The 20,104-nt window shown below is 39.2% G+C and overlaps 1 protein-coding gene across 1 annotated transcript in view; it reads right to left on the reverse strand.

Annotated features, from left to right (window-relative positions):
* The window catches only part of LOC137389523 (beta-mannosidase-like), a 32,843-nt gene extending 19,445 nt beyond the window's left edge, over window positions 1-13,398 (reverse strand). Inside the window, exons 1-8 of the mRNA XM_068075554.1 lie at window positions 13,305-13,398; window positions 12,613-12,759; window positions 7,891-8,042; window positions 6,776-6,972; window positions 3,984-4,054; window positions 3,228-3,412; window positions 2,288-2,438; window positions 1,166-1,305 (exon numbers count right to left, since the gene is read on the reverse strand). Coding sequence (XP_067931655.1) covers window positions 1,166-1,305; window positions 2,288-2,438; window positions 3,228-3,412; window positions 3,984-4,054; window positions 6,776-6,972; window positions 7,891-8,042; window positions 12,613-12,759; window positions 13,305-13,326 — 1,065 coding nt within the window. The 5' untranslated portion in view covers window positions 13,327-13,398. The remainder of the gene's footprint in view (window positions 1-1,165; window positions 1,306-2,287; window positions 2,439-3,227; window positions 3,413-3,983; window positions 4,055-6,775; window positions 6,973-7,890; window positions 8,043-12,612; window positions 12,760-13,304) is intronic.
* Window positions 13,399-20,104: the final 6,706 nt, after the last annotated feature.

Raw genomic sequence — 20,104 nt, forward strand, 5'->3', positions numbered from 1 at the left:
ACCCGTTTCTATTTATAGTATGCAGTATACAGTACAGCTTATGATGTAAAATGTTGAAAAAATACTTTACCGAAGTTGTTTTCTTGCCTTGACACGGATAACATAATTTACATAGTTTTATTTTCATGGGAAAAATTGTTTCGGATTTAGAACAACTCGGTTTTCGAACAATCTTCTTACACGTCGCTGAAAGTTATGAAATTTTAAGTTCAAAGTGGTTTGAAAACCTTTACAGTTGTTTTTATTTTCTCTCTTAATTTATTTCAATTACACAAAACACTTTTCTCATGATATATAGTTTGAATGTTAAAGTGGCAAATTTTGTTATACGTTAAATAAAAATAAATTACACTAAAATATAATTATATAGAAGTAAAACAGACTTTTTTATTACCTTATTTATTAAATAACTTTTCATTGTAATCATAGCAAAACCGACTACATTTAGCCATTACTTGCTAATTATTTCACATTTAAACACATTTCATTTTTATTATTCCTCCTAATTTATTTCAACAAACACTTCGTTCATGATATGAAATTTAAAAGTTGCATTTGTTTGAAAAAGCTTGAAAACCTTTACAGTTGTTTTCTTTTTCCTCTTAATTCATTTGGACGGCTTAAAAATATTTTTTCATGATGTGAAGTTTAAAAGTTAGAATGGTAAATGTATACGGTATGTTATATAAAAATCAATTTTCTGTCCAAAGACTTTTTTATTACTCAAGCAACGCAGGTTAGTACAGCTAGTATATACATGTACATGTATATATGATAGATACATTATGTGTTAAAAACATAATAGGCAAATTTCTAACAAAGTTATAAATTTAGCAAATCGCTGCATATTGAATAAAGGTCATCCCTAAGGTGAACATGTAATCAAGGTTACTAACAAGACAGTTTCACTATTGAGCCATTTAAAGCAAGTTTGTAGTAATATACAAGAGGTTGCCTTGTTTAATATACATGCAGTCGGGGTTTCCTACCAGAGGTTGCTCTGTTTAATATACATGCAGTCGGGGTTTCCTACCAGAGGTTGCTCTGTTTAATATACATGCAGTCAGGGTTTCCTACTAGAGGTTCCTCTGTTTAATATACATGCAGTCAGGGTTTCCTACCAGAGGTTGCTCTGTTTAATATACATGCAGTCAGGGTTTCCTACCATGTGAGCAAGACGAGCCGAGTTGAGGAGATCTTTGATCTTTTTACTGGTTATACGAGACTGGAAGCTATCAGCAGGGATCCAATTGGATCCTTTCATGAATATTGGTCTTCCATTGATTTTGAAGTAGAATGACAAACCTAAAAGCGTTGTTAACTCAGGTTGGCTATTACAAAAAGATGCATACAAACAATTCTGTAATCGCATTACTTTGAATATGAACCAAGTACATATGTACTAGTTCACAATGCTGTTTATTTGAAGTGTTGCACACTATTAACTGCTTTAAATTAGCTTGGTTTAAATTAGCGTTTATAAATTAGCATTATTAAATGCAGTTTGGCAAGAGCCTAAAATACAAAAAGAGAACTTCAAATCTGTAATTTTTTGCATGTAAGCTGTGGTGTGGGGTGTAGGAGAGAGTTTGTAGTTTCATAAGTAGAAATACATGCTGAGCTCTATTTCAGTAATAGCAACATCATGCATTTACAGGTTAGAGCGAGAGTTACAATTTTTAATGGTGGCATTAATTAATATATAGAAAAATGCTGTTTTAAAAACCAATAACGACATAGGATATAGTTTGAAAGGGCGAAATCACAAATTTCCAGTAATTAAATAAGTTAAACCTAATGTTGATAGTAAGGATTAGTAGGCAGAGCCATCATAGTAATAGTAGTTACAGTAGTAATAGTAGTGATTAGTAGTAGTTAGTATAGTAGTAGTAAAAGTAGTGATTAGTAGTAGTTAGGAGTAATAGTTACAGTAATGATTAGCAGTAGCTAGTAATAGTGGCGATTAGCAGTGGCTAGTAGTAGTAACAGTAGTGATTAGTAGTAGCTAGTAGTAGTAAAAGTAGTGATTGGCAGTAGCTAGTATTAGTAAAAGTAGTGATTAGCAGTAGCTAGTAGTAGTCATAGTAGTGATTAGTAGTAGTTAGTAGTAGTAAAAGTAGTGATTAGCAGTAGCTAGTATTAGTAAAAGTAGTGATTAGCAGTAGCTAGTAGTAGTCATAGTAGTGATTAGTAGTAGTTAGTAGTAGTAAAAGTAGTGATTAGCAGTGGCTAGTAGTAATAGTAGTGATTAGTGGTAGCTAGTAGTAGTAAAAAGAAGTGAAGCTACCTTTAGCTCCACTGATAGGCTCCTGAACCAACTCAATGGTTCTAAAGCCAACTCTCTTTCTAATCCATATAGGCTCATCCCGAGACAGTGAGATGGAAAGGTTGTACAGTGGTTGGGCGCCGTATCCATTAGGCCACCAGAGCTTTACCAACTACAGAAAATGATACATCACATAGATGTGATGCAGACCAGATATAAAATATCCATGAACCAACAACCAACTATGAAATCAGGAACAGTCACAGTACAGCTAATAATGGATAAGCCAAAGCGTGAAGCATGTTGTTGTTATTGTAGCATTATCTACATACACTTTAATTGACATCAGTAGAGTTAGTCTATGTCAGCGTCATCAACATGCCGAGCTTTAAATCTAATATCTATGAGTATATCTATGAGCAGGACTATCAAGCTAGAAGTTTGTTCTTTTGACTTCTTAGGCACAAGTTTTTACAAAAACTTTTTTCAAAAGTTTTCAATCAGACACCAACTTGAGATGGTTGTTTATCAGTAAAACAAGAATTCAGGTCCTCATGAATGAGCAACTACCAAATGAACTAATAAAAGAAAAACCAATGAACAATGCGATCAATAAACACGCTTCTTATTGATCAATCAATAAATGCTGTAAAACAACATATACCCATTGTTATCAACTGGAAACTACAAATTAGATAAAAACTGTGATAGTTACAGTTTAACAAACAAAACTACTGAATAATACTGTGAATAGCCTTTTACGGGCAATAGAATGTTTGGAGTTGGCAGGAGGGTTACTGGCTTCCGGTTTGTGAGATAGCTCCACACTTTCAAAATTGGACAGGAGCAACTTGTAATCACGAATCGCTGTTTGTTAACATTTACTGTAGCTTGTCCGCAGTTTCATAATGAATAATTTGCATTGTTGGATTAAAAAGAAGATTTAGTGAGAAGACAACACCTGCTTATCAAACGTTAGAGTAACATTAACTCTATCTGTAGACCCCTGACTAAATGTAACATCCAAAGTCTGGTTGATGCCTGTATCCTCGAGGACAGCGACAAACAGATATTTCTCAGTAGATGTCAAGCTGTTAACGCCTGCCACTGAGCCCACAATGTGTACAAGCCATTCCTTCCCATCATCTACATATAATACAAGCCACCAACATAACTTTATTATGCGAATATGCAATTAAAAGATTAAATTAGCACGATTATTAAAAGATATCATAATGCTCATAGGCTATTCCAAGGCGCTCATAGGGTATTCCAAGTTGCTCATAGGCTATTCCAAGGTGCTCATAGGCTATTCCAAGGTGCTCATAGGCTATTACAAGGTGCTCATAGGCTATTACAAGGCGCTTATAGGCTATTCCAAGGTGCTCATAGGCTACTCCAAGGTGCTCATAGGCTATTCCAAGTTGCTCATAGGATATTCCAAGGTGCTCATAGGCTATTACAAGGTGTTCATAGGTTATTCCAAGGTACTCATAGGCTACTCCAAGGTGCTCATAGGCTACTCCAAGGTGCTCATAGGCTATTCCAAGGTGATTATTATCAACTCTGGAGGATATTGAGTAAGCTATTCATAAATTTGCTCTATTTTAGTATTTCTATGTACATATATCTATATATAGGCTATGGAACATAAGAGCAAACTACAATCTATGAGGTCCACAAGCTACAGAGCTTTGAGATCTATAGATTTGCATACCTGACGGTGCTATCTCAGCGGAGAAGCCTGTTAACTCAAGGTCGTTATAAGCCTCCAGTCGCATGTCCTTCCTAGGTAAATATGATTGTATGCAAGCAGTAGATGAAGGGCGGTAGTTGAGGGGCAGTAGTTGAGGGGCAGTAGTAGAGGGGCAGTAGTAGAGGGACAGTAGTTGAGGGGCAGTAGTAGAGGGGCAGTAGTTGAGGGGCAGTAGTAGAGGGACAGTAGTAGAGGGACAGTAGTAGAGGGGCAGTAGTAGAGGGACAGTAGTTGAGGGGCAGTAGTAGAGGGGCAGTAGTTGAGGGGCAGTAGTAGAGGGACAGTAGTAGAGAGACAGTAGTTGAGGGACAGTAGTAGAGGGGCGGTAGTTGAGGGGCAGTAGTTGAGGGGCAGTAGTTGAGGGGCAGTAGTAGAGGGGCAGTAGTTGAGGGGCGGTAGTTGAGGGACAGTAGTTGAGGGGCAGTAGTTGAGGGGCAGTAGTTGAGGGGCAGTAGTAGAGGGACAGTAGTTGAGGGGCAGTAGTAAAAGGGCAGTAGTAGAGCGGCGGTAGTTGAGGGGCAGTAGTTGAGGGGCAGTAGTTGAGGGGCAGTAGTAGAGGGGCAGTAGTTGAGGGGCGGTAGTTGAGGGACAGTAGTTGAGGGGCAGTAGTAGAGGGGCAGTAGTAGAGGGGCGGTAGTTGAGGGGCAGTAGTAGAGGGACAGTAGTTGAGGGGCAGTAGTAGAGGGGCAGTAGTTGAGGGGCAGTAGTTGAGGGGCAGTAATAGAGGGACAGTAGTTGAGGGGCAGTAGTAAAGGGACAGTAGTAGAGGGGCAGTAGTTGAGGGGCAGTAGTTGAGGGGCAGTAGTTGAGGGGCGGTAGTAGAGGGGCGGTAGTTGAGGGGCAGTAGTAGAGGGACAGTAGTTGAGGGGCAGTAGTAGAGGGGCAGTAGTTGAGGGGCAGTAGTTGAGGGGCAGTAATAGAGGGACAGTAGTTGAGGGGCAGTAGTAAAGGGACAGTAGTAGAGGGGCAGTAGTTGAGGGGCAGTAGTTGAGGGGCAGTAGTAGAGGGGCAGTAGTAGAGGGGCGGTAGTTGAGGGGCAGTAGTAGAGGGACAGTAGTTGAGGGGCAGTAGTAGAGGGGCAGTAGTTGAGGGGCAGTAGTTGAGGGGCAGTAATAGAGGGACAGTAGTTGAGGGGCAGTAGTAAAGGGACAGTAGTAGAGGGGCAGTAGTTGAGGGGCAGTAGTAAAGGGACAGTAGTAGAGGGGCAGTAGTTGAGGGGCAGTAGTTGAGGGGCAGTAGTAGAGGGACAGTAGTTGAGGGACAGTAGTTGAGGGGCAGTAGTTGAGGGGCGGTAGTAGAGGGGCAGTAGTTGAAGGGCAGTAGTTGAGGGGCAGTAGTAATATAATAGTATAGTAATATAATATAATAGTAATATGCAGGGAGTAGACGCTATGGTAATAACATACAGTAGAATTACAATGTATGTAAAATTCAGGTTCTATGCTAACTGTAACCAAATGGTGGATTTTAACCCAATTCAAACTGTTCCAATTTTTCTGAGTAACGTTTCAGTCGGATACTTCTAAGTTATTTTTCAATTAGGCTGAAAATGTTTTTGAATTGTTTTAGTTAAATTAGTCATTTTGTTATGAATCTTCTTAAAAAACCTGCAATAAAAAGTGCAAAAGGTTTTTGGTAAGATTCCTTGAGCTAATTATATAATGCACCAATTCAAAATGACACAGAATAACATGAGTGAGTAGAAAAACTCGACGCTTTGGAAAGGTAATTAAAAGGAGTTGACACAGTTTCGATCGCAAAACTTTCTATCATTCTTCTTTGGTTCATAAATTTGTGCAGTCAAGATATATATGAAAATCCTTCACTTTTCAGATTTGTAATGACCATTCATATCTTTTTCTAGCCCTATTTCAGAAAACCACTTTTTGAGAATATTTCTCCTTTCAATATGGGCCTTCTTTATGGTCTTGCCCAAATGTTATAAGCATGCTGGTGGTAAACTAACACTGTTATAGATGTACACATATTATAGCTTACCGTTCGCAAGGCATCAAATTTGGAGAAGTAATGCGAATATGTACGTTTGGCCTAAGTTCTGTACTGGTAAATATGTACAGTATGTCCAAATATGGACGTGTGGCCTAAGTTCTGTACCTGTAACTATATACATTATGTCCAAATAGCCATTTCAGCCAATGAAAATAGAGAATAGTTATAGCCGTTATATGATTAAACAGACTCAAGTACTACTACTGCTGACAGTGTGACCACTGGACTAAAAACTCACACAACAACAATACTGCAATATCTATTTCATGTCAATATAATTTACCTTTAACAAAATCACATTCACAACGCAATATCAATAAAGTCATACAAAAAACTGTAGTAATTTACACAGATGTATAAAAAAAATGGCAAACTTTGACTACTTGGTAGCAATAATTCATATAACAGCATTTAAGAATTTGCTTCAATAAATAGCACATTTTATCACTGGCTCAATTTGTCTATAAAATAGTCCAGCGTTGAAAGGGCAGGCACTTCTGCCAGAAACCAAACATTGTATGATATAGCAAACCAACTGAGTGCATTATGGCTTACGCAATACATAAATGTTACATACATCTTAAATATTCACATAACATGAAAATATTTCATATGACATCTCACAGCAAATAAATCACAAAGTACATAGCATAGCTGCCAACCAAATAAATACATTGAACACACACATTATGCCCATTACATTGTATACAGTCACGCATGGATCACATAACAAGGATACTAACCAGATGCCTTGAGAGGGAAAGGAAGGACCCCAGTCCCAGGAGAAACTGGCTTGCTCCTTCCTGATGAAGTTAGGATGACACTGACCATGCTGTACATCAGGTGGACACTCAGGAGGCACTGGGTATGGGTAAGCCACACTCTGCACTGACGCGTAGCTGATGGCCGAGATGAACCTTACCTCTATCACATTAACACCCTAAAACAATGTTACATCAAATCTATAGACGGTCACAAGCTCTCATATATGTAATGTTAAATAACTTCTATAGACAGTAACAAGCTCACATATGTGTAATGTTATATCACTTCTATAGACAGTCACAAGGTCTCGCATGCAGTGTTATATCACTTCTATAGACAGTCACAAGGTCTCGCACGCAGTGTTATATTACTAGGCGTGATGGAAATGTGATGCTGAAGAGCTCGTTCAACTGATGAGATCTGTACTAAAACTACTGAGGACGAATAACATCAAAGCCCATGCTCTGTTGCAATACCTTCATCAGCATAGCTTGCATATAGTGTGGACACCGCAAACAAACACTATTATACTGCTCAAGAAGAGAGTAGGCAACTGTATACCTAACATTTCACTATGTAATTAGGAAGTAAGCTGACCAGTAATACTAACAAGGGTTGAAGTAGGCTGACAAGTAATAGTAACAAGGGTAGAAGTAGGCTGACAAGTAATAGTAACAAGGGTTGAAGTAGGCTGACAAGTAATAGTAACAAGGGTAGAAGTAGGCGGACCAGTAATAGTAACAAGGGTGGAAGTAGGCTGACAAGTAATAGTAACAAGGGTTGAAGTAGGCTGACCAGTAATAGTAGCAAGGGTGGCAGTAGTCTGACAAGTAATAGTAACAAGGGTAGAAGTAGGCTGACAAGTAATAGTAACAAGGGTAGAAGTAGGCTGACCAGTAATAGTAACAAGGGTGGATAAGGGTAATGTTTATGATAGTCACATCAGACCTACTATAACGAATATAATATATATATTATATATTATAACAAATTGAACATTTGATGGTATAAATGTAAAGACGGACATAAACATGGCAGCAAAAACACAAACAAACAGTCTCATAGGAGGAGATGTTGTAGCTAGCCCACTAACCGGTCTGATTAGGTCCTTGACATCAAATCGATACTTAACAAACTGATTCCACGACTTTCCAATCGTTTGATTGTTGAGGAATAACTCACTGACAGTGTCCAGGCCATCGCAAGCCAGCACAACATTTGTGTAGTTTTTAATCCCAACTGGCTCTAAAAAAACCCATTATTTACTTGTTTAGCTCACGGATATAAAGGGTAACATGTAACAGTAACATGTACATATTAACCAACCGGTAGGAGTAATATGTACATATCAGTCAACTGGTAATAGTAACATGTAATGTTCATATCAACTGACTGGTAGCAGTAACATGTACATATCAACCGACTGGTAGGATCAACACGTACATATCAACCAACTGGTAGCAGTAATATGTATACTTCAAGCAACCGGTAACAGTAAAATGTACATATCAAACAACCGGTAACAGTAAAATGTACATATTAACCAACTGGTAAGAATAACATGTAATATCCATATCAACTGACTGGTAGCAGTAACATGTACATATCAACCGACTGGTAGGATCAACACGTACATATCAACCAACCGGTAGGAGAAAAATGTACATATCAGCCAACTGGTAGGAGTAACATGTAATGTACATATCAACTGACTGGTAGCATTAACATGTACATATCAACCGACTGGTAGGAGTAACATGTACATATAAACCAACTGGTAGGAGTAACATGTACGTACATATCAACCGACTGGTAAGAGTAACATGTACATATCAACCGACTGGTAGGAGTAATATGTACATATCAACCGACTGGTAGGAGTAATATGTACATATCAACCGACTGGTAGCAGTAAAATGTACATATCAACCAATCGGTAGGAGTAATATGTACATATCAACTAACCGGTAGGAGTGATATGTACATATCAGCCAACTGGTAAGAGTAACATGTAATTTACATATCAACTGACTGGTAGGAGTAACATGTAATGTACATATCGACTGACTGGTAGCATTAACATGTATATCAACCATGTTAGGAGTATCATGTACATATCAACCGGCTGGTAAGAGTAACATGTAATGTACATATCAACTGACTGGTAGCATTAGCATGTACATATCCACCAACTGGTAGGAGTAACATGTACATATCAACTGACTGGTAGCATTAGCATGTACATATCCACCAACTGGTAGGAGTAACATGTACATATCAACCGACTGGTAGGAGTAACATGTACATATCAACCGGCTGGTAGGAGTAACATGTACATATCAGCCGACTGGTAGGAGTAACATGCACATGTAAACTAACGTTAATACTAACAATGTTAATACTTAATCAAGTTAATATTTTTTACTATTCTATCTGTAGCCTTCATACCTTATCCATCAATTTGTTTTATATAACACCACAAGACTATGAAATTAATATAGGGTTTGATATGATATTTGTATAATATAAAATATTCACGCACGGTTACTGGTGATCTTTCAAATGAGTGGTATTCCACTTATAACATCACACTGCTATATCTAAATGAAATTACTAGCTACTAATTTTATGAAGTAGTTTTATAAAGTAAAGATCATAGTGTGACAATTCCAATAACCTTTTGCACATTTCTGAGATAGTGACCATTTCAGAAACCTGCGATATTCTTCATAAACTAGTTGAAACCAGGGTTGACATAGTATTTCCCATGGCGGTTATTACCGCCGGTTTATACCGGTTTTTACCGCCCTGAGAAAAACTGATTTTTGTCCAAAAATGGGAAAAAGCGGGAAAAACTAAGAAACCTCTTTTTTGACAAGTTGACTAAAGCTTAAGCAAATAATAACAATACACTTATACCATTAGCTGTCATAGAGCTTCTTTATGGCTCTTTAACAGTACACAGGCTAAAAAAGCGCATAACCTTTATACTTGGTTTATTTACTGGATATTGAATGGAAGACCAAATCACGAGATAATATTCATTTATTTACATATATTAAATAGTAATATAGAATAAAAAGCAAAATTGATATGTGTGAAACATGACAGTAAGCATAATACAACAATTAGAGAATAATTGAAAAACAAAAACACATGAAGATAATGCCAAGTAGTCAAGACTGGTGAACTGAACAATCGGATTAGAGTATTAAGAACTGATTGTCTAAGAAAAGTTAATCTTTGTCTTCGGCCGAGTCGAACCCTAAAGAAACTGTTTTTAGGTTTTGGTATCAAACTACCAGTTTGGACGCTTCCGCCACCCCAAGCCTGTTGCGCAGCTGGGTCTGCACTAAGGAAAAAGTGCTAAACAATACACGTCAAAACAGTTCTATTATTGGACTGTAAAAGGCTCATCGTTATTTAACGTTGGCCGATATCTTGGGTGTTGATTTTTTCTAACTTTTCCCACTTTTAAACATTATTTTATTTCCATTGCTATTGACTGATATGAATATGGAGTCACACAACCAATTGTTTAGTCTAAATGTCCATTTTAATTAAATTTCAATATTTAGCCAAATATTTGGATAAAAAATTCTGGAATTATAATAATTCCAAGTTGTAACCAACTCTTCCCAGTTTTTCTCGGGTTTTACCAGTTTTTTCCGCTGACTGGGGAAAAACAGTTTTTCCCAAGAAAAATGCCAACCCTGGTTGAAACTTGACCAATCAATATTTTTTGATATATTTAAAGAAGTGACTTTAACTGTCGAAACACCTCCAGTTATCTTCTTTATATTCAAGCAAACTCTTTAGCATAACTGCTAGTGATGGCAATGAACATCATTAACAGTTGTGATAACAAATCTATCGCAACCACTAGGTATGTGCATTGTTATGATCTGGTGTACTAGAGTATCAGCAACCACTAAGTATGTGTATTGTTATGGTCTGGTGTACTAGAGTATCTACAACCACGAAGTATGTGTATTGTTATGGTCTGGTGTACAAGAGTATCTACAACCACCAAGTATGTGTATTGTTATGGTTTGGTGTACTAGAGTATCTACAACCACTAAGTATGTGTATTGTTATAGTCTGGTGTACTAGAGTATCTACAACCACTAAGTATGTGCATTGCTATGGTCTGGTGTACTAGAGTATCTACAACCACTAAGTATGTGTATTGTTATGGTCTGGTGTACTACAGTATCTACAACCACTAAGTATGTGTATTGTTATAGTCTGGTGTACTAGAGTATCTACAACCACTAAGTATGTGTATTGCTATGGTCTGGTGTACTAGAGTATCTACAACCACTAAGTATGTGTATTGCTATGGTCTATTGTACTAGAGTATCTACAACCACTAAGTATGTGCATTGTTATGGTCTGGTGTACTAGAGTATCTACAACCACTAAGTATGTGCATTGTTATGGTCTGGTGTACTAGAGTATCTACAACCACTAAGTATGTGTATTGTTAAGGTCTGGTGTACTAGAGTATCTACAACCACTAAGTATGTGCATTGTTATGGTCTGGTGTACTAGAGTATCTACAACCACTAAGTATGTGTATTGTTATGGTTTGGTGTACTAAAGTATCAGCAATCACTAAGTATGTACATTGTTATGGACCCTATGAATGCATATGATCATTGTAAGTTGTATCCATCGGGTGATTATAAGTCGTATACATAGGGTGATTATAAGTCATATCCATAGGATGATTGTAAGTCGTATGCATAGGGTGATTATAAGTCATATCCATAGGATGATTGTAAGTCGTATGCATAGGGTGATTATAAGTCGTATGCATAGGGTGATTACAAGTCGTATCCATAGGATGATGGTAAGTCACATCAATAGGGTGATTATAAGTCATATGCATAGGATGATTGTAAGTCATATGCATAGGGTGATTGTAAGTCATATGCATAGGGTGATCTTAAGTCATATGCATAGGATGATTGTAAGTCGGATTCATACAGTGATTATAAATCATATGCATAGGGTGATTGTAAGTCGTATGCATAGGATGATTGTAAGTCATATGCATAGAGTGATTGTAAGTCGTATGCATAGGATGATTGTAAGTCGTATCCATAGGGTGATTGTAAGTGGTATGCATAGGATGATTGTAAGTGGTATCTATAAGGTGATTTTAAGTCATATGCATAGGGTGACTGTAAGTCGTATCCATAGGGTTATTGTAAGTCATATCCATAGGGTGATTGTAAGTCGTATGCATAGGGTGATCTTAAGTCATATGCATAGGGTGATTGTAAGTTGTATGCATAGGATGATTGTAAGTCATATTCATAAAGTGATTATGAGTCGCATTCATAGGGGGATTGTAAGTCGTATGCATAGGATGATTACAAGTCGTATGCATAGGGTGATTATAAGTCATATGCATTGGGTTATTGTAAGTCGTATGCATAGGATGATTGTAAGTCATATGCGTAGGATGATTATAAGTCATATGCACAGGGTGATTGTAAGTAGTATCCATAGGGTGATTGTAAGTAGTATTAATAAGGTGATTATAAGTCGTATGCATAGGGTGATTATAAGTCGTACGCACAGGGTTATTGTAAGTAGTATGCATAGAGTGATTGTAAGTAGTATCCATAGGGTGATTGTAAGTAGTATTAATAAGGTGGTTGTAAGTCGTATCCATAGGGTGGTTGTAAGTCGTATCCATAGGGTGATTGTAAGTGAACATGATTTATTTTAGCAGTAGTTATTTGAGAAATACAAACTCCCATTAGCTCATCCGCTGTACAATATAAACAGATAAACGACAAACCTTGAAAGGTCCTGGTATAGGACCAATTGAAGGAAGCATACTTAGAATATGCTATGTCATTATACCTCGCGTACGGATCCTCAATTACATGGTTTAACATGAGATCCATGTAGATGGAACCTGGCACTGTAGCGTTCAGCATAAAACCTGGATATAGACAGGTAATAGCAGATTTATGCATCAAGTGTAGAAAATACAGAGTAGAGAAATAGATTGCCAAAAACTAACGTCAAAGAATTGTAAACATGGCTGACATGAAAATCTCTAGACTAGTGTATGTTGAATTAAGCATTGGCAGCCATAGGTTGACTAGTGTATGTTGAATTAAGCATTGGCAGCCATAGGTTGACTAGTGTATGTTGAATTAACCATTGGCAGCCACAAGTTGACCATATTTTCTAGTGCTGACCAAAAAGAAATGATGCATCAAATTGAAGGTATTAGATGATTTTAGCAGCTTATCATCAACAAAGATTAAACCAAAGATGACCAGGACAATCATAAAATGACAGCTTGAAAAATAAGCACATTATTGCAACTAAAATAAACAAGTTTGACAAAGAAGAAAATACGTGCACAAGTAAAAAATAACAATACTACTAATTATTACAATTACTTTTACAGCTAAGAGGCTCTTAACTATGTTGTTATTTTTACCGATGGCTAACAACACAATTAAATACTATGCTTACCTAGAGCGCTAGCCTTCCACATTGATCCATTTAATGAGTGGGAGTAAGCAGCAGACAACTCCACGAAAGCATTTGAGATGCAGAAAAAGAAGAATGCAAAGGATTGCAGATGTATGCAGCTCATGATGTCAAGACTGTAACTTACACATATAACATGTAAATAAGTGTATCCCTCATGAACTCTGATGCATAAATAAATAAACAAGGTTAACATATACAATTCACACACTGTTTATGTTCTTTTGACACATGCGTTCAGCAGTCTTACACTAACTTCCACCTATTGCGAGTTCGAATCCCATATGATACACACTTTTCCTAACCTCCTGTTGTAGCTTCGGGCTTACCGACAAACATAACTCTCATTAAACATCTCACTTCAATGATCAGCCACAATTAAAAAACCTACAAAGTATTTTTTAAGATGTGATCATCACATGATTACTGTTCATCACTGCACCACAGCATGCTTAATGTGCTGCGATCAGTCGGCTTGTAGTCTCTACAAAAGAGTAACCAGTTGAAAAGAAATAACCTATACTCCTTTAGCCACTCAGGTGCATATCGCTTTCCTGAAGTCTTGAAGTTATTCAAATTTTATGACAGCCGCAACTGTGAGGATAAATTTACTGCAGTCAAAACACTCTAGAGCAGTAAGAGAGTGTTGTCCTAACAACATCAACCATTGCAGTCCTAAGGCTATCCCCATAGCTTCGATACTTTGCAAGTAGACTTTTTGATCATGCCTGTTGCAAGTTGCAATTACCAGCTTTGCCACTTTACTGTAAACTTGGCCCAAGTACGTAATCACTTATTCAATAGTCTTCTTCCAGGAGCCTGACAACCCGGTCTATGATAGGGTCAGCTTCAGTCACTAATATAATCACTAATATAATCACTGATATGCCCTATCAGCTAATATAATCACTGATATGCACTATCAACTAATATAATCACTGATATGCACTATCAACTAATATAATCACTGATATGCACTATCAACTAATATAATCACTGATATGCACTATCAACTAATATAATCACTGATATGCACTATCAACTAATATAATCACTGATATGCACTATCAACTAATATAATCACTGATATGCACTATCAACTAATATAATCACTGATATGCACTATCAACTAATATAATCACTGATATGCCCTATCAGCTAATATAATCACTGATATGCACTATCAACTAATATAATCACTGATATGCACTATCAACTAATATAATCACTGATATGCACTATCAACTAATATAATCACTGATATGCCCTATCAACTAATATAATCACTGATATGCCCTATCAACTAATATAATCACTGATATGCCCTATCAACTAATATAATCACTGATATGCACTATCAACTAATATAATCACTGATATGCCCTATCAACTAATATAATCACTGATATGCCCTATCAACTAATATAATCACTGATATGCACTATCAACTAATATAATCACTGATATGCCCTATCAACTAATATAATCACTGATATGCACTATCAACTAATATAATCACTGATATGCACTATCAACTAATATAATCACTGATATGCCCTATCAACTAATATAATCACTGATATGCATTATCAACCTAATGTGGTCTCTTAGTGTTTACTGAAGGTTTACATCTTCACAATGTTATGAACTAGCAGAGTGCATGATAACAGATCTCTAATCAGCTCGAGTACAAACGATCATCTGGCATGAGTTTGTTTTTGATCTGCCTCCAAATATACGGGGAGGGTGAACTAGACACCCTTACAGAATCAAAAACAACATCCGTAAAAGCACTGAGTTATACCAGTGATACGCTGTGGCAGCATCTCGAGTTCGAGAATAAACAAACCTATGCCTCAGTCAGCCGCTGCAATATGATGGAAATGCTAGCGCAGGTCAACCTGCTTTTGCCCAATGAATGCCATTTCCTTCCTGTTGAGAGAGTGACTCTGGTTCAGCAAAATCCAGATATCACTTTAGCACTCACATGCAGCTCCATGAAACAAATGCCAAATAGAGTTAACTAGACTATTAATTAACCCAGTCTCCTTTTTCATTCAAGCTCGACCAGAGAATTGGTTTATAGCCAAATGCTCACCTAATCACTTGAAAAAATTAAGCTCTAAACTTTGTTTTGCCTTATGAAACCATATTGTCGACTTTTACGAGAAGTGCCGTTGTATAAAGAAAGCAATAGGCAGAGCAGCTAAAATGTTGAATTTGAAATTTTATGGTTTAAATACCTAAATGGCAAATGAAAAAAGTATAAAAAACATGCATTCTTCACTCGACTGTAAAGGAAACTGCTGTTCCCTTTACTGCTCCACAAGAATCAAAACCACTGAGTGCACGGTAATAAGATAAATATGTCATGAACATATATAAACATACAGCATACATACACATGCGCAACAATGAACAGCATTCAAGTGACTGCCAGTGATCTCTGCTTTCCTTAGCTCATCTGGGCTCCTTATATATGCTCGCGTCTTTAGCTGGCTCCGCCCCATTGGTATCTCGGTAACGTGTCGATCTTGGAAAACTTTGGCTGACTGGAGTTTCACGAGCGATTGTGTCTTCTGCCGAGCCAGGGCTCGACATGGTCGTAACATCATAGCCTACTGTACCAAGGAAGCCTTGCAGCTGCATAAGCCCTCTGTGGGTCAGTGTTTTTCAGACCGCCTGCGCTTTCTATGGGTCAGTAGATACGCTTTCAGCGTTAACCACATGACCTAAATAGCGCTGACGGAACTAGCTCACAGTTCGATGGTTTCAGTTTTAGTTCAGCTCCCTTCAGTTGCTGGAACACTTTCTCCAGTGTGGGCGAGTGTTAAAGTCAGGGCAGATGATGATAATGTCATCCAGGTAGAGTAACAGTGTTTTCAAATGCAAGCCAACGTAGTGCAATCTCCGTCAGCCTTTGGAAAGTGGCTGGCGCAGAGGTAAGTCCACAGGGCAGGACATTCCACTTCCACAAGCCAGAGCGGATAGCAAACGCCGACTTCCCCTGGGCATCGGTGTCCAAGGGCACTTGCCAATAGCCACAGTCCAGTATGCTAAAGTATTTGCATTTAGAGCATCGAGGCTGTCATCAATCCGAGGAAAGGGGTAGGCATCCAGTTTGGTAACGGAATTTAGCTGTCTGTAGTCGATGCAGAAATGCCACTTACTGTCCTTCTTCCAGACTAACACCACTGAGTAGTTTCAAGCACCTCTAGCTAGAGGTGGAACAAGACACGAGACATCTCGAGTATCGACCTGTCTCGTCTCGTCTTGCCTCGACCTAACTATTGCCAAACTCGAGACAGGAAATAGAATTGATGCGCCTGCGCACGGCTGTTAAAACATGGCTTTTCGCGGTAACAACAACTCCATATATTGTAATGTATTGCGGGCAACTGCCAGGTCCGTTACTACTTGTCGTTATTTATTATGTTGGCCACCGAGTCTAATCGTGTAGTCCGGACAACGGCCCTGTTAATATATTGCAGCCAGGTTTGGTCTTAAAAAAAGATACTGGGTCGTATTCAATTATCCTTCGGATAATCCGATTTAATAAATAAGGCTGTTGCGGGTAAGATGTCTGTATTTTATCATATCGCGTGCAAACACCAACTGTCCTTCATAAAATTCGAGCATCTGTTATATATATACTACCAATTGTGGGTAAAACTTGTCCAGATACGGAGAAACGAACTTAAGGCCGTGTCGACCATAGTCCATATTCGGGTCACAATGACATTTACGTTAGTTCAATACATGTATAAGAATATATGCGGTACAGTAATTCATGAGTACAATTTAAATATAATTCACATACTAAAGTTAATACACAAACAAAACTTAACATAAATAAAACAATAGGAATGAAAGTGTTATCGTGTGTTCTTTTAGTTGCGCTACTTCTTTGTAGATCGACGGCTATCGGTTTCATTACACATTTTATTACATTAAAAAGTAAGACCTATTCAATAGATGGTAAAAGTATACATGTACAAAGCAATATGTTTATAATAATTATTATCCATCAAGCTCAAAATTCTTAGAAATATATAACTTCGCTATTTTAGAGCTGTTTGTGTCACCTTTGTTTACAAAAAATACATGCATATCGCTATTAAAATGTTGTATTTAAATCGTTTACACTAGGTGAAAATTCAATTTAAAAAGAGGTTTATCAATTTTATATATCAAGTACACTAGTCCTTATGCAGTGAAATCATCACCAAATGCTTATTATTTTACTTGCTCGTGTCTCGAAATTTTACAAGACAGTGTCTCGAGTCTCGTCTCGAACTTAAAAAACCAGTCTCGTTCCACCTCTACCTCTTGATGAGTTCCTTGCTCAGCTGGTCCAGGACTTGATGTTTGGCCTCAGCTTCTTTCTCTGGTCCAAATCGATCCAGAGACTGCCAAATGGGTCGGGTCCCCTTTTTTAGTGGAATGAAGGGCTCCACCTCAGAGGTCCGTCTCACATCTCCATCACTGTTGCTGAATGTGCCCTTACAGCGTGTGAGCAGTCCAGCCAGTCACTCAGCCTGTTCTGGCTTCGTGTAGTTTCTCCAAGCTGCCATGAACAGGTCCTCCAGATGGGCTAACACTCTTGCCACGGGCATTTACGTACTCTGTGATGTGACACCCTAGCTGGAGAGGGGTGGTTCGTCATCCACCTAGTGGTCCTACACTCCCATGTACGTGCCAACTGTGATACCAGCTCGGAGGTGTAGAGGTTGGTCTGTGAGGTTTAGGCAATGTGTGACAACGCTCTTCTTCGGCCCAGAGCAGTTCAAGCTAATAGCCAGCGATGGGCCTCCCAAACAACCTTCCAACAACCCTAACGGACAGTAGTTTCTTGTAGTGACTCGCTATAGAATGGCTATCTCGGTCCAGCACCACCATGTCCCGTACTACCTGTACTTTGCTGAGCAAATGTCTTCCGTGTTTGTCCGTACAGGTCAGGGGATGACTATCCATGAAAACCAGGGGCTGCCCATCTCTAGGATGGTGGCAAAGGGAAGGATTACCCTCCTTAAGAAGGGCATCCCTAGGATAGCATCCTTGTTAATCTGGCTCACCATGACCTCCTCAGCTTTTATGTCACAAAGCTGGGTGGGTAAACATACGACTCAATAGAATCACAGTTGGGTCCCATCAGCCATGAAACCGTGACTGTCACTCTTCTCGAACAAGTTTCTCACGCTTTGAGGGAACTTTTCAAACACTACCTTGCTTGGCAAATTCGTGGTACATCCAGTATCGATCTGGTAGTATCCATACTGGATGTACCACGAAACTGGATGAACCGCCCTACCAACTTCCCGGGAAGAAATAACTCGTGGAGTGGGGCTGTACAGAGCCTCGTGGGGGCTGTACCCTTGCCTCGTGAGGCAAAATTCTTGGGTCTGGACAATCCTGAATCTATCGGGACAGCCTTTTGAAGCTTCTTCCGAGTCTGAAAGGGGGAAGCGTAAGAGGAGTTGGCCCAGCCGGCTTGATAGCATGCTTCTGACTACGCACCGGGTCCTTTAGACTCAGTTTTGAGAGCAACCCTCAAGAGGAAAACACTCCTGGAGCAGGCTCCTAAGGTGTTAAATCAATCTAAAAGGGGTGCATAAGGCATGTCGAGCCAGCCACTTTTAAGACGGGCTTCCGACAATGCATCGGCTGGGGTCTTTCTGGCTGGTTTCCGAGCTAACTCCTGGCAACACAGCCTGGTGTGACTTGCTCCGGTTTGGAACATGTTTCCATGTCCATGCTGTCCTCTAGACATTCGGGTTCTAGTTTTTCAAGAGACTTGTAGTAATTCCGGAGAGCTACGGCCAGAGTCTTCTTCACCGCTATCTCGGCCAGTGTGGTAGGGGCAGACCACCTCTGTTTTGTTTCTCCATTACTCTTTGGGCTCTTCTGGGCTGAAATGCCTCTTGGCATAACACCTTCGACCAGCGGGTCAAACTGCCTTTTGTTGGAGTAGGATCGATTTGGGGCTTTAGTGCAACTAGTAGTCAGCATAACAGTTCTAGCCTTTTACCGTTTCTGAGGCTTTTTACTGGGACAGTTTTGCCAGAAATATTCCTATCTTGCAGCATTGTTTCTGTCTTGCCAGAATTGTTCCTGTCCTGCCAGCATGTTATCCCATGTCCCTACCAGCATTGTAGGGGTTTCCCCTGGGCTGACCTTTTTCCTGTAATAGCTGCTGGACCTGCTTTGTCAGCTACTGCATGAACAGTGTTAGCTGGCTAACAGTTTGATTTTGGACTGTAGTAGTCCTTTCCTTCTGTGACTTTGTCACGGACCTGACAGCTGTTGACTGGTAACCCTTCAGCTTAACCTGGAAGAACTCTGTCTCACTGAGGACTGCATAGGTCAACATGAGAGTCGATACTGCCAGCAGATGTCACTGCAGTCCCCAGTGGTTCACGGTGCGGCAGAACAGAACTTGGCCATGTCCTCTTTGTAGGGCGCTCAGACTAGGCCCTCCACTTGGCAAGCGTGCTCTTGGAGGGTAATGGCTGTGGCTCTCCTCAAGGTGCTCAGATCACACTGAGCCTGCCTATGAGGGAGGCCGAACCAAGCTCGCAGCTTGTCAAAGACGACCTACACTCAGTCGGCTTGTCCACAGTTTTTCCACTTCACTCGCAGAGTTTCTCAAAGGTGGAGTAAGCAGGCACTTTTTGCCCAGCCATTTGCCTCTGTAACCTCCTGGAATACTCGACGTCTCCCGACCTAGAGTACTAAAGCGATTAAAATTGGTGGACCGGGGTACCAATGTCATTGTCTCTGGG

Source organism: Watersipora subatra, chromosome 3 (genome assembly GCF_963576615.1).
Source record: "Watersipora subatra chromosome 3, tzWatSuba1.1, whole genome shotgun sequence".
In the NCBI taxonomy this organism is placed as follows: Eukaryota; Metazoa; Bryozoa; class Gymnolaemata; order Cheilostomatida; family Watersiporidae; genus Watersipora; species Watersipora subatra.